The sequence below is a fragment of the Nicotiana tabacum genome, chromosome 9 (genome assembly GCF_000715075.1).
Source record: "Nicotiana tabacum cultivar K326 chromosome 9, ASM71507v2, whole genome shotgun sequence".
Classification (NCBI taxonomy): Eukaryota; Viridiplantae; Streptophyta; class Magnoliopsida; order Solanales; family Solanaceae; genus Nicotiana; species Nicotiana tabacum.
Genome location: NC_134088.1, coordinates 83773897 through 83787296, shown reverse-complemented (window position 1 = coordinate 83787296; position 13400 = coordinate 83773897). Strand labels below are relative to the sequence as shown.

The 13400-nt window shown below is 38.6% G+C and overlaps 1 protein-coding gene across 4 annotated transcripts; it reads right to left on the bottom strand.

Annotated features, from left to right (window-relative positions):
• Positions 1–508: 508 nt before the first annotated feature.
• LOC107829867 (glutamate--glyoxylate aminotransferase 2-like) lies at positions 509–13162 on the bottom strand. Of its 4 annotated transcripts, none has more exons than XM_075221791.1 (14): positions 13011–13162; positions 12760–12903; positions 10448–10513; positions 10246–10363; positions 9737–9818; positions 9556–9643; positions 9281–9439; positions 8739–8912; positions 8520–8651; positions 8137–8202; positions 7866–7930; positions 7558–7649; positions 7316–7472; positions 509–1027 (listed from the first exon to the last, which is right to left on the bottom strand). In XM_075221791.1, the coding sequence occupies exons 2-14, from the start codon at positions 12874–12876 to the stop codon at positions 922–924; spliced, it is 1422 nt and encodes a 473-aa protein (XP_075077892.1). In that variant the 5' UTR covers positions 12877–12903; positions 13011–13162; the 3' UTR covers positions 509–921. The 4 variants fall into 4 exon arrangements, with proteins under 4 accessions (XP_075077892.1, XP_075077891.1, XP_016512820.1 ...); XM_075221790.1 differs by lacking the exon at positions 509–1027 and adding an exon at positions 3723–3905; XM_016657334.2 differs by lacking the exon at positions 509–1027 and adding an exon at positions 6583–6978 and having other exon boundaries at positions 12994–13126.
• Positions 13163–13400: the final 238 nt, after the last annotated feature.

Below are 13400 nucleotides of genomic sequence, written 5' to 3'. Positions count from 1 at the left end.
AATACAAGTGAAATTGGCTTAAGTCGGGTATTACTATCTCTAGGTTTAACCCTTTAATTGGGGCTATCAATTCTTTTGAGTTCACCCCAATTTCTTGTTAGCCTAATTTTCCTAGACTTAGTCTATCTTTCTCAAGAAGAGCCTAAGTCATAAAGGCATGAATCAGTGTTTGCAATCACTAATTCTATAATTTTAGCACGAATTAGGATAAATATCACTAACCCATAAACAATTAAGCCCTAAAATTCAAGACCCATTAAATACCCACACTAGGGTTGGGTCACAACCGTAGCTATGGGGTCTAGCTACTCATAATAACAGCAGAAATCAAAGATAAAGATGAAATATAAGCCATAATATTAAAGTACAAGATGAAAATCTAAAGTTTGAAGGTAAATCTACTCTAAAATTGCCCAAAAAGGGAAAAACCAGCCGTTCACGTGCTCTGCTAAACAAAACTTAACCTAAAATTGATAAAACGATCTATTTATACTAGGATAAAAATTCCGGACAAAAATGCCCCTGCAGAGGTTTCGCGGACGCGTAATTCTGACCGCGTCCGTGCTTCGGCTTTCGCGGCCGCGTAATAGTGATGGCGGTCCGCGTCATATCTGGACCTGGGTAGATCTTCATTTCGCGGACCGCATAATGTTCACCGCGTCTGCGTGAGATTCCTTCGCGGCCGCGTAATTTGGACGTGGACCGCCTTCTCCATTTATGCCCATCTTGCAAAGTCTCTGAACCTCGACAAGCGTAGTACGCTAAATTCCAACCGCGGCCGCGCCAGTTACTTCGCGGTCGTGTCTTTGTGCCGCTCTCAACGCTCAATTTTAGTGCTCAAAACCGCCTCTCTGAATCTCTATTTCGCGGTCTGCGGAATAATGGTCGCCTCAGCGATGATAATTTTGCGGCCGCCCTTTTCTATCGCGGTCCGCGTTCCACAGTATTGGTCCAGACTTGGTTTATGTTCAACTTTGACTCCTTTATGAGTTGGATATGGCTTCTTTGGCTCATTTCGAACAAAACCCTGCAAGCAAGCACATTAAGTTAGTTTCCAGGAATACCTTCATGCATTTTTGGTCCAAAACTTAAGTAAAAGAGAGCAAATAATAGACTAAAATCCCTACTTATCAAGAGCACCGTCTCTACAGCATATTAGAACCATAGGATGTTTATGCTTTGCTAAGACTGTAGGAGAAGGAGATAAGTTTGCAGCTAGATCAATTGGGGTTGTGTTGATGGGATATTCATCATCCCAGAAGCGTTACAGGTTGTATAACATTTTAACTAACTCTTTCTTTGTCAAAAGGGATGTCAAGTTTATGGAACATATCTTCCCATTCCAGTTACTTCAGGAAGGAAAGTTACAGCTCTTTCCTAATGGTGTGCTAGATTCACCAGCCATTACTGATGCAGTGTCACCTCACAGTTTAGATGTCCCAGAACCAGCAGGATCACCAGATGATGAAACATCTTCTCCTTGCAGATAATCATGTTGTGGATACACACCCTTCATCACCACATTCCCTGCTCTTTGAAGACACACAAACTCAGCAACTAATCACTTCAGAACAAAACACACTCACTTCTACAGAAAATGAACTCAGGAAATCAGCTAGGACTGTTAAAGGGACTGTGTGGATGTAGGATTATGTCTGCAGCGATTCATCAACACAATCAGTTAGTAAGCAGCTCTGCAAGTGTCCTCTATAAAGCTATTTAAGTCATGCAAGAGTATCAGCTAAATACCAGTCTTATTTGTCCAAGATTACCAGCATTAGGGAGCCTGTAAACTATGAGGAAGCTGCATCAGACCCCAAATGGGTTGATGCTATGATTCAAGAGCTGAATGCACACAAGGAAAATGGGACTTGGACCTTGGTAGACTTGACAGCAGGGAAGGCTCCTATTGGATGTAAGTAGGTGTTCAAGATAAAGTATAAGGCCAATGGAGAGATTGAAAGATATAAGGTACGACTAGTAGCCAAAGGATACAATCAAATAGAAGGGCTAGATTACCAGGAAACATTCTCTCCTGTAGTCAAGATGGTGACAATAAGAGTAGTTCTAGCCTTGGCAGCAGCAAACAACTGGAACTTGCATCAGATGGATGTTTATAATGCATTTTTGCAAGGAGACCTCACTGAAGAGGTCTATATGTGTCTACCACAAGAATTTCCCAACCAGGGGGAGAAAGTATGCAGGCTGCATAAATCCCTGTATGGCCTAAAGCAAGCTTCAAGACAATGGAATCTAAAATTAACGGAGGCACTACTCAGTTCAGGTTTTGTGCAGAGTCACTTTGATTACTCTTTATTTATAAAGAAGCAAGGGACAAAACTAGTAATCATCTTAGTGTATGTAGATGATCTTCTCATAACTGAGAATGATCAAGGGCTGATCTCTAAAGTAAAAGCCATACTGCAATGCAATTTCAAAATCAAAGACTAGAGGGATTTGAAGTTTTTCCTTAGGATTGAGATAGCAAGGTCCAAAGAAGGAATAATGATGAATCAAAGGAAGTTTGCAATGGAATTAATTACTGAACTTGGATTAGCAGGGTCAAAACTAGTGACCACACCAATGGAATGCAATCAGAAACTCACTACTGTGGAGTATGATCAACATATGAACTAGAAAGAAGATGAGAAGCTGGGAGGCTCAGAACCATATCAAAGGTTAGTTGGGAAGCTACTATATCTCACCATGACTAGACCAGACATATGTTATGCAGTTCATGTACTAAGTCAGTTCATGCATTGTCCAAAGAAATCTCACATGGAAGCAGCAGTCAGGGTTGTTAGATATATCAAATGTGCTCCAGGATTGGGCTAGTTAACGAGCACTAAACAGTCAACAAAGCTTACAGCCTTTTGTGATGCCGATTGGGCATCATGTCCAATCTCCAGGAGATCAGTAACAGGATATGTGATGAAATTGGGAAACTCATTAGTGTCATGGAAATCCAAGAAGCAATGCGCAATCCCAAAAAGCTTAGCAAAGACAGAATACAGAAGCATAGAAGCAGGAGTTGCAAAAATCTAATGGCTAACAGGACTTTGTAAAGAACTAGGTGCAGAAGTTGAACTGCCAGTGAAGCAACATTGTGATAGCAAAGCAGCAATTCAAATGGATGCAAATCCCATATTTCACGAGCGTGAAAAACACATAGAGATAGATGAACACTTCATCAAAGAAAGGATTCAACAAGGAATTGTCAAAACCAGGTATGTGATTTCTAAGGATCAAGAAGCAGACTTGTTCACAAAGGCACTGGGGAGATCACAACACGAGTACTTGATGAACAAGATAGAAGTGCTCAATCTATTTGCACCACCTACCTTGAGGGGGAGTATTGAAGAGAGGAGTAGCACGTGTGGAACGTGAGTCAGTATGATTAGTTAGAAAGTAAGTCATAACTAATTATGGCATTATGTGTAAGAGAATTAACGGAAGCTGTGTAAAATTAGTTAGCTTAGCTGGTAGTTGTAGTGTATATATACTAGCCACGTGTCATTGTATTCAGTATGATTTGAGAAAATAATTTCAGCTCAATTTGCTCTCAAATGAAGTTTCTGTTCTAGAACCTTCTGGTTCATTTCTCTTCTCTCATTTCAATCGAGCTAATCTCAAATCCTCATCAAAAAGCAAATAATTTTGTCTAGAAACTTTCAAACACTTAAATTACGTTTAACTTGTTACAGTAACTTTTTGAGAGAGAGTTCATCAGACAAAAAGATAGTCAACATATAAATTAAAAGACTGAAAGCAGCGTTTACATAAACGAATGGCCTCTGTGCTACTCATATTGCTCCATGAAATCATCGTTGAACTTTTTGAAACTAGCTATTATTGAAGGCATATCTTCTTCAGCTGGCAAGATACGTGTTCTTAGGTGAAACACCCTACATAGAGAAGCACCCTTTAGATTCCACCATTGAGAAGCTAGTCTAATTAAGGATTTAACTTATACTCACCATTTTTAACATGTTACTAATTAATGTTATTATAGAATTTAACCTATAATTAATTTTTAAATGACCTGATTGTGCTGACCATCTTACGACTAACAGGACTTTGTAATGAACTAGGTGCAGAAGTTAACTGCCAGTGGAGCTACATTGTGATAGCAAAGCAGCAATTCAAATTGCTGCAAATTCCATATTTCATGAGCGTACAAAACACATATAGATAGACCTACACTTCATCATAGAAAGGATTCAACAAGGAATTGTCAGAACCAAGTATGTGATGTCTAAGGATCAAGAAGCAGATTTGTTCACAAAGGCAGTGGGGAGATCACAACACGAGTACTTGATGAGCAAGCTAGGAGTGCTCAATCTATTTGCACCACCTAGCTTGAGAGGGAGTATTGAAGAGAGGAGTAGCACGTGACTGGCACGTGAGTCAATATGATTAGTTAAAAGTAAGTTATAACTAATTATAGGATTGGGTGTTAGAGAATTAACGGAAGCTGTGTAAAATTAGTTAGCTTAGCTGGTAGTTGTAGTGTATATATACTAGCCACATGTCATTGTATACAATATGATTTGAGAAAATAATTTCAGCTCAATTTGCTCTCCAATGCTCTCCAATGGAGTTTCTGGAGTTTCTAGAACCTTCTGGTTCATTTCTCTTTTCTCATTTTAATCGAGCTAATCTCAAATCTTCATCAAAAAGCAAATAATTCTGGCCAGAAACTTTCAAACACTTAAATTACGTTTAACTTGTTACAGTAACTTTTTGAGAGAGTTGATCAGACAAAAAGATAGTCAGCATATAAATTAAAAGACTGAGAACAGCTTTTGCATAAACGAAATGGCATCTGTGCTACTCATATTGCTCCATGAAATCATCGTTGAACTTTTTGAAACTAGCCATTATTGAAGGCATGTCTTCTTCAGCTGGCAAGATAGTTGTTCTTAGGTGGAACACCCTACATAGAGAAGCACCCTCAAATTGCAATAGATTCCACCATCGAGAAGCTAGTCTAATTAAGGATTTAACTTATACTCACCATTTTTAACACGTTACCAATTAATGTTTATCATATAATTTAACCTATAATTAACTTTTAAATAACCTAATTGTGCTCACTATCTTACGACTAAGAGGACTTTGTAATGAACTAGGTGCAGAAGTTGAACTGCCAGTGGAGCTGTATTGTGATAGCAAAGCAGCAATTCAAATTGCTGCAAATCTCATATTTCATGAGTGTACAAAACACATAGAGATGGACCTACACTCCATCATAGAAAGGATTCAACAAGGAATTGTCAGAACCAAGTATGATGTCTAAGGATCAAGAAGTAGATTTGTTCACAAAGGCAGTGGGGAGATCACAACATGAGTACTTGATGAGCAAGCTAGGAGTGCTCAATCTATTTGCACCACCTAGCTTGAGGGGGAGTATTGAAGAGAGGAGTAGCACGTGACTGGCACGTGAGTCAGTAGGATTAGTTAGAAAGTAAGTTATAACTAATTATGGGATTGGGTGTTAGAGAATTAACGAAAGTTGTGTAAAATTAGTTAGCTTAGCTGGTAGTTGTAGTGTATATATACTAGCCACGTGTCATTGTATTCAGTATGATTTGAGAAAATAATTTCAGCTCAATTTGCTCTCAAATGAAGTTTCTGTTCTAGAACCTTCTGGTTCATTTCTCTTCTCTCATTTCAATCAAGCTAATCTCAAATCCTCATCAAAAAGCAAATAATTTTGTCCAGAAACTTTCAAACACTTAAATTACGTTTAACTTGTTACAGTAACTTTTTGAGAGAGAGTTCATCAGACAAAAAGTTAGTCAACATATAAATTAAAAGACTGAAAACAGCTTTTGCATAAACGAATGGACTCTGTGCTACTCATATTGCTCCATGAAATCATCGTTGAACTTTTTGAAACTAGTCATTATTGAAGGCATGTCTTCTTCAGCTGGCAAGATAGTTGTTCTTAGGTGGAACACCCTACATAGAGAAGCACCCTCAAATTGCCCATCGAGAAGCTAGTCTAATTAAGGATTTAACTTATACTCACCATTTTTAACACGTTACCAATTAATGTTTATCATAGAATTTAACCTATAATTAACTTTTAAATAACCTGATTGTGCTCACTATCTTACGACTAAAAGGACTTTGTAAAGAACTAGGTGCAGAAGTTAAACTGCCACTGGAGCTGCATTGGGATAGCAAAGCAGCAATTCAAATTGCTGCAAATCTCATATTTCATGAGTGTACAAAACACATAGAGATGGACCTACACTTCATCATAGAAAGGATTCAACAAGGAATTGTCAGAACCAAGTATGAAGTCTAAGGATCAAGAAGTAGATTTGTTCACAAAGGCAGTGGGGAGATCACAACATGAGTACTTGATGAGTAAGCTAGGAGTGCTTAATCTATTTGCACCACCTAGCTTGAGGGAGAGTATTGAAGAGAGGAGCAGCACGTGTCTGGCACGTGAGTCAGTAGGATTAGTTAGAAAGTAAGTTATAACTAATTATGGGATTGGGTGTTGGAGAATTAACGGAAGCTTTGTAAAATTAGTTAGCTTAGCTGGTAGTTGTAGTGTATATATACTAGCCACATGTCATTGTATACAGTATGATTTGAGAAAATAATTTCACCTCAATTTGCTCTCCAATGGAGTTTCTGTTCTAGAACCTTCTTCATTTCTCTTTTCTCATTTCTATCGAGCTAATCTTAGATCTTCATCAAAAAGCAAATAATTCTGGCTAGAAACTTTCAAACACTTAAATTACGTTTAACTTGTTAAAGTAACTTTTTGAGAGAGAGTTCATCAGACAAAAAGATAGTCAACATATAAATTAAAAGACTGAAAACAGCTTTTGCATAAATGAATGGCATTTGTGCTACTCATATTGCTCCATGAAATCATCGTTGAACTTTTTGAAACTAGCCATTATTGAAGGCATGTCTTCTTCAGCTGGCAAGATAGTTGTTCTTAGGTGGAACACCCTACATGGAGAAGCACCCTTAAATTACAATAGATTCCACCATCGAGAAGCTAATCTAATTAAGGATTTAACTTATACTCACCACTTTTAAGATGTTATCCAATTAATGTTTATCATAGAATTTAACCTATAATTAACTTTTAAATGACCTGATTGTGCTGACCATCTTACGACTAATAACCTTGTTGAACTTAAAACTCTTTTGACTTTGAGCATATTGATCCTAGCCCTATCAAACTAATTGTTGGGAGGGTTGAAGGAATATAACACAGCTTCAATTTTGGGTACAAATTGAGGATATTCGAGAATTGAGATTTTGATAGAGAGAGCAAACTCACCCTTCCTTTTGACCAAACCCTGAACCGGGGACAGTAGAGATGCCTGTTGCTTCCAACAGCTTGATACAATAGAAAACATCAGGAGTTTTACCGAGCTTCTTTGCAGCGTCTATCACCCCACGAGGCAATTGTATTTGTGGGAAGGAATACATAGCACCTGTTTAAATATTTTATCGCAAATGTAAATGGGTGTGGTCATTTAACTTTAACATAATACAAAGACGCCTCTAGATATGACTTGCCTTCTGTGAAGTTACAAACTACATTTCTGCAGCTATTGAAACCGTCGGTCATTAGATGCGCCCTCCTCCTTAGTGACTCAAGGATGCCTTTACTGCAACAAGTATTAACTAGTATTTGTCATTCAAGAGCGTCTTTTTGGTTGCATGTATGTTAAGAAAAACAACATTGAAATCCAATTTCTATCCAAAAAGCTCTAAACCATATTCTACGAAATCCAGTGAAAAGAATGGTACTTCCATCTCTTATTCCAACAACTTCGCAAATGAAGTTCAAGAATTTCATGTAGCACAGATGCCAGAAGAGTTACCTTTCTCTGACAAATTGATCATATGAGATATCTCCAGGCTTAGGCGGGTTTGCCATTAATCCCAACTGTCGGAAAGAAAAGAATACAAGCTTCTTTCTTGTCAGAAGAAGGTTTACAATCAAAAAAGTAAACTGGACGTAACCTTCAGATAACATAATAAAATAAGGTAAATACTTGATGTCCGAGAAAAGTTAATTGCTAAATTCAAATCACAATAATATTTCCTTGCCAGAAGCATAAATCTTGGAGGAAATGAATAAAAACTACTCACAAATATTTGTGCAGGTACATTTGGACTGAGTGATATCGAAGCAACCTTGTATATCTCTTCAACAGACTGCAACATAAAATGAGAGAAAGGACATCACTCATGAGTATAAGTACATAGATTCTTGGGATATAACATGACCCTCAAATGAGATAGAGCATTTTGGAGTAGCTCAAAATAATGTCTAGTTAACACTTTAAACCATAAGATCAGGTTCATTTCTCCACACCACAATAAACAAGAAAGCGCCTAATTTAAACCATAAGAACTTTGCCTATTTAAACCATAAAAAACAACTTGACACAGAGGGATTATCACTTTACTAGAAGCAAGATCGACTAGTAAACTTCCATCTTTGAATTCGAATGGGGAAGGGCGAAACAAACCTTGGGAGGAATGTTGGTCATCTCAAAGTATCCACCACGCTGTCCACATTCACCCCAATAACCTTTAGAGACCGTATGAAATGAAACGAGCTGAAGCTCCTTGGTTATGGGTGGACCCATATCCATTAAAACCTGAGAATTTTGGTGAACAACATGAAATGTTATTCAAGATCTAATAATATTCTTATAATAATCAAGTACAGAATAATATATGTATACCTTTCTTGCACTTATGAAAGGATGCTCATCTTGGTAAATATTTTGTTGATAAACTTCGTCTCCAAGTAATACCAAATTTTCTTGGTGACAGAATTGTAATATTTGTTTAACATTTGCTTCAGTAAGACATTGTCCAGTAGGATTTCCAGGGTTTATAATCACCATTGCGCGTACCTAGGAAAAATTGAAGACAAGAGTTGTTTGCAGGTCATAGTTAGAAATGCCTGAGTACAATGAAGAGCACCACTCAAGTGAAGTAGTATTCCCGCGCTCTCCATTGCTTTCTTACAAAAATGTATCAATGTGAAAGGAAAGCCCCATAAAAAAAGCTTTTTCAAGTTTTGCCAGTCCCGGAAAACATTTGTTTGTGTTTAAGTCCCAAATATGCTGTAAAGGTCCCCTTTCTACTAGGTATGGATTCAGGCAGAGTCTAAAAGTCACTCAAATTGCGTCTTACCAAAGTATCCCTCGGATTCCACAGAATCATACCGGTGACGATGTGAGCTGCAAATATCTGGAAAGCAAAATTAAGGCATACTCACAGTTACTCCGTTCTGTCGGGCTTGTCCAATACATTGCCGAAGGTCATTGATATCAAGACCCCAGTCTGCAGCCTCTTCAAGATAGTATGGAACAAGAGAACCCCCATACAATGATATTGTGGCGGAGTATAGAGGATACTGTGGAACCGGGACCAATACCTAACAACAAATATTGTACCCGTAAGGAATATGATGCTGCACCTAGAACCTGGAAGTATTAATAGAAAAGACTGGTCTATCTATCCTTGTTTTATTTTTTCGTTTATATTAGTTACCCCATCATTGGGCCCCCGAATGATGGTATGTAAGATCTGCATTATTCCTTTGCTGGCACCGTCAGTTAGAAATATGAGCTCTGGATCACTGTCAAGGGAATAGCCAGAATTGTAAGCTCGATAACTAAAATCGAAGTCATAGAAAAGAGAACCAGTGAAAATGAAAAAGCAATATAATAACCTTGGATATCCATCACGTCTCTCGATGAAATCTGCAATTTCTTTCCTTACTCCGGGAATGCCACGGGAGTCACTATAAGCACCTAATTGATCAGCAGTATAAAGATATCATTTCTCAAAACAAAAGATCATACAACTGTCAGAAAATTGGGGCAAAAGCATGCTGAGGGACTCGTAGCAACAATATAGACAAGTAGTTGCTAATGGATAGAGCTCAAGAAGCACGGATGATAAATGCAACACTTTCTATCAACGAGATAATAGATCAGGATTTTAAGAACATAAGGAGGAACAATAAATTAAATATGCTAAAGGAGAAAATTCTGATAACATAATCGGGCGATTATTCAAACACAAGCAAGGGGGAAGAAAGAACTGAAGGGATTACAGACAGGAAACACACAGGCATAACAAGTAGAGAAGGTAACATAAGATGGATCCATCTCTGTAACAGAACCGCAAGAAATTACTCATTTCCCACAGCTATGTAGTGTAAGTGAGAAAAGATACCTAGACCTCCAGAATTCAATGAAAGATAATGTTTAGCCCTTGCAATTGCATCAGCAGGGAATAAGAGTCCAACATTAGGATCGTCCAGCAAAAATGGAGCTTGGCACAGTGCAATAACCTGAAGCAGAGAGTCCCAAGGCTTTACATGTACAAAATCATAAGCATCATCTAATAGAACTGATGTTCGGCAACTACAACAAACCTGGCGCGGAAATGTCAGCGGCTTCTGTCCAAGGGCATGGGGATTACCTACATTTGTGAATATAATCTGCAAAGTAAGACGAATCATGAGATAGTTACACAAACACTTTCAAGAAACTAAGTGGTCGTTTGGTTTGAAAATAAATTAAGCAGTGATAGTGATTGTAATGTAGAAATAATAACGCAGAGATTATAATGCAGTGATCGATTACTCTTGTTGGATATTTACAAGGAAAAAGCGACTAGGGAGGTTAGATGTTCCGATTGTTGAGAGGCCATTATCTATAGATGTTCACACTTTGGCTAATCAGTTCGTGAGGTTAGATATTTCAGAATCCAGTCGGGTTCTAGCTTGCACAGTCGCTCGGCCTTCTTTATATGAGCGCATCAGACAGAGACAGTATGATGATCCTCATTTACTTGTCCTTAAGGACACGGTGCGGCACGGTGATGCTAAACAGGTTGTTGTGGGGGAAGATGGAGTTCTGCGAATGCAGTTTCATATTTGTGTGCCTAATGTTGACGGGCTTCGTGAATTAAACCTTAAAGAGGCACACAGTTCCAGGTATTCTATTCATCCAGATACCGCCAAAATGTATCAAGATTTGCGACAACATTATTGGTGGAGGAGAATGAAAAAGGATATAGTTGCATATGTAGTTCGATGTCTGAATTGTCAGCAAGAGCATCAGAGACATGGTGGTTTGCTTCAGAAGTTAGAAATTCCTGAGTGGAAATGGGAGCGTATCACTATGGATTTTGTTGTTGGACTCCCACGGACTCAGAGAAAATTTGACGCAGTTTGGGTCATTGTGGACAGGTTGACCAAGTCAGCACATTTCATTCCAGTGGCAGTCACCTATTCTTCAGAGCGGTTAGCTGAAATTTACATTCGTGAGATTGTCCGCCTTCACGGTGTGCCCGTGTCTATTATTTCAGATCGAGGTACGCAGTTTACCTCACACTTCTGGAGGGCTGTACAGCGTGAGTTAGGCACGCGGGTGGAGTTGAGTACAACATTTCATCCACAGACAGACGGACAGTCAGAGCGCACTATTCAGATATTGGGATCATTTCTTGCCACGTGCGGAGTTTGCTTATAATAATAGCTACCAGTCGAGCATTCAGATGGCTCCATATGAGGCATTATACGGAAGGTGATGCCGATCGCCAGTTGGTTGGTTTGAACCGGGAGAGGCTCGGTTGTTGGGTACCGATTTTGTACAGGATGCCTTGGATAAGGTCAAGATTATTCAGGATCGACTTCGCACAGCTCAGTCTAGGCAAAAGAGTTATGCCGACCGTAAAGTTTGTGATATTGCATTCATGGTTGGAGAAAGAATATTGCTGCGGGTTTCACCTATGAAAGGTGTAATGAGGTTCGGAAAGAAGGGCAAGTTGAGCCCTAGGTATATCGGACCCTTTGAAATTCTTGAAAGGGTGGGTGAAGTAGCCTACACGCTTGCATTACCACCTAGTTTATCAGCGGTTCATCCGGTGTTCCATGCGTCTATGCTCCGGAAATATCATGGTGATCCGTCCTATGTGTTAGATTTCAGCTCAGTCCAATTGGACAAAGATTTGACTTACGAGGGGGAGCCGGTGGCTAATCTAGCCCGGCAAGTCCGATAGTTGAGGTCTAAGAGTTATCCTTCAGTTCGAGTGCAACGGAGAGGTCAGCCGGTAGAGGCATCTACCTGGGAGTCTGAGTCGGACATGCAGAGTAAATATCCACACTTATTCACCAGCTCAGGTACTTTTTCTAACTCCGTTCGAGGACGAACGTTTGTTTTAAAGGTGGAGAATGTGATGACCCAAAATGTCATCTTTAAATTTAATAAGTAATTATGTGTTCTAAGACCTTGAAAAGCACTAATTATTATTCTTCGACTTGCGTGCACAGTCCGTAAAATTTTTCGGAAAGTTTTTATGTGAAAAATGAATTAAAAGGTGAAATAGAGCCTTAAAACTCAAATGAGTTGACTTTGATCAACCGTTTTAGCAAACGGACCCGGATCAGTGTTTTGACAGTTCCGGTAGTTCCGTATCGTGATTTGGGACTTGGGCGTATGTCCGGAATTAGACGAAAATTCTAGTTCCAAAAAACACACACACACACAGAGAGATAAAGAAAACTTATCAAGCACAAAAGCATAAATAAGGAGGATGAATGAGAACCAATTAAGACTGAAAATTGAAATAGCAAGTTAGGATCCTACTGTAACATCAAATATAGGAGACTAAATAAATGGGAAAGCTATTAAAATGTCTGAATATCAATAACATGGCATGAGAAAAACTCAAAAACCTTACCTTCTTTCCTTCCTTCTGAAGTTGAGAAGCTCGAAGGTAGAGCTCACCTCTGACGGCATACTGACACTTCTTCACATTTTCATTCAGATTTTCATAATCCAACGGCTTAGATGACATTTTAAACAATTAGAGCAGCTGCTTAACCTAGAATTAATTATAGGAACAAATTATGAGCAGTAAAATGAAGAAAAGCAGCCCATAATGCAATGGTCATCAATAACACTTTTTGATTACCTCAAAAAAACAATTACCTCAACAACTCTAGCTCTTGAACAAAAGGAATTCAAAATCAAAAGAACAACGAGTTCGATAAGAAATGAAGAAAGACAACAACTATAGTTACATGACTTCATGTGTATGCCGTGGGTATTTTTTGTCATATTTATTCCACGTGGCAGGCATGCAGTATGTGATTGCATCAGATGAAGTAATGGGCTCACAAGTGACACTTTGCCAGCTCATTTCCTCTCTTGGCTTGAGATGTGTGCCCGTTCAAATGTGCTCTCTATCTTTTGAAAATAAAATAAAATCATTTCTGTTGTTTATGCTTAGGATTTTCTGTTGTTCAAATGTGCTTTCTAGGTTAGTTGTTCGGCGTGGCAACAAAGTTTTAATTGGTAGCTGAAAAAATTATTAGTCTA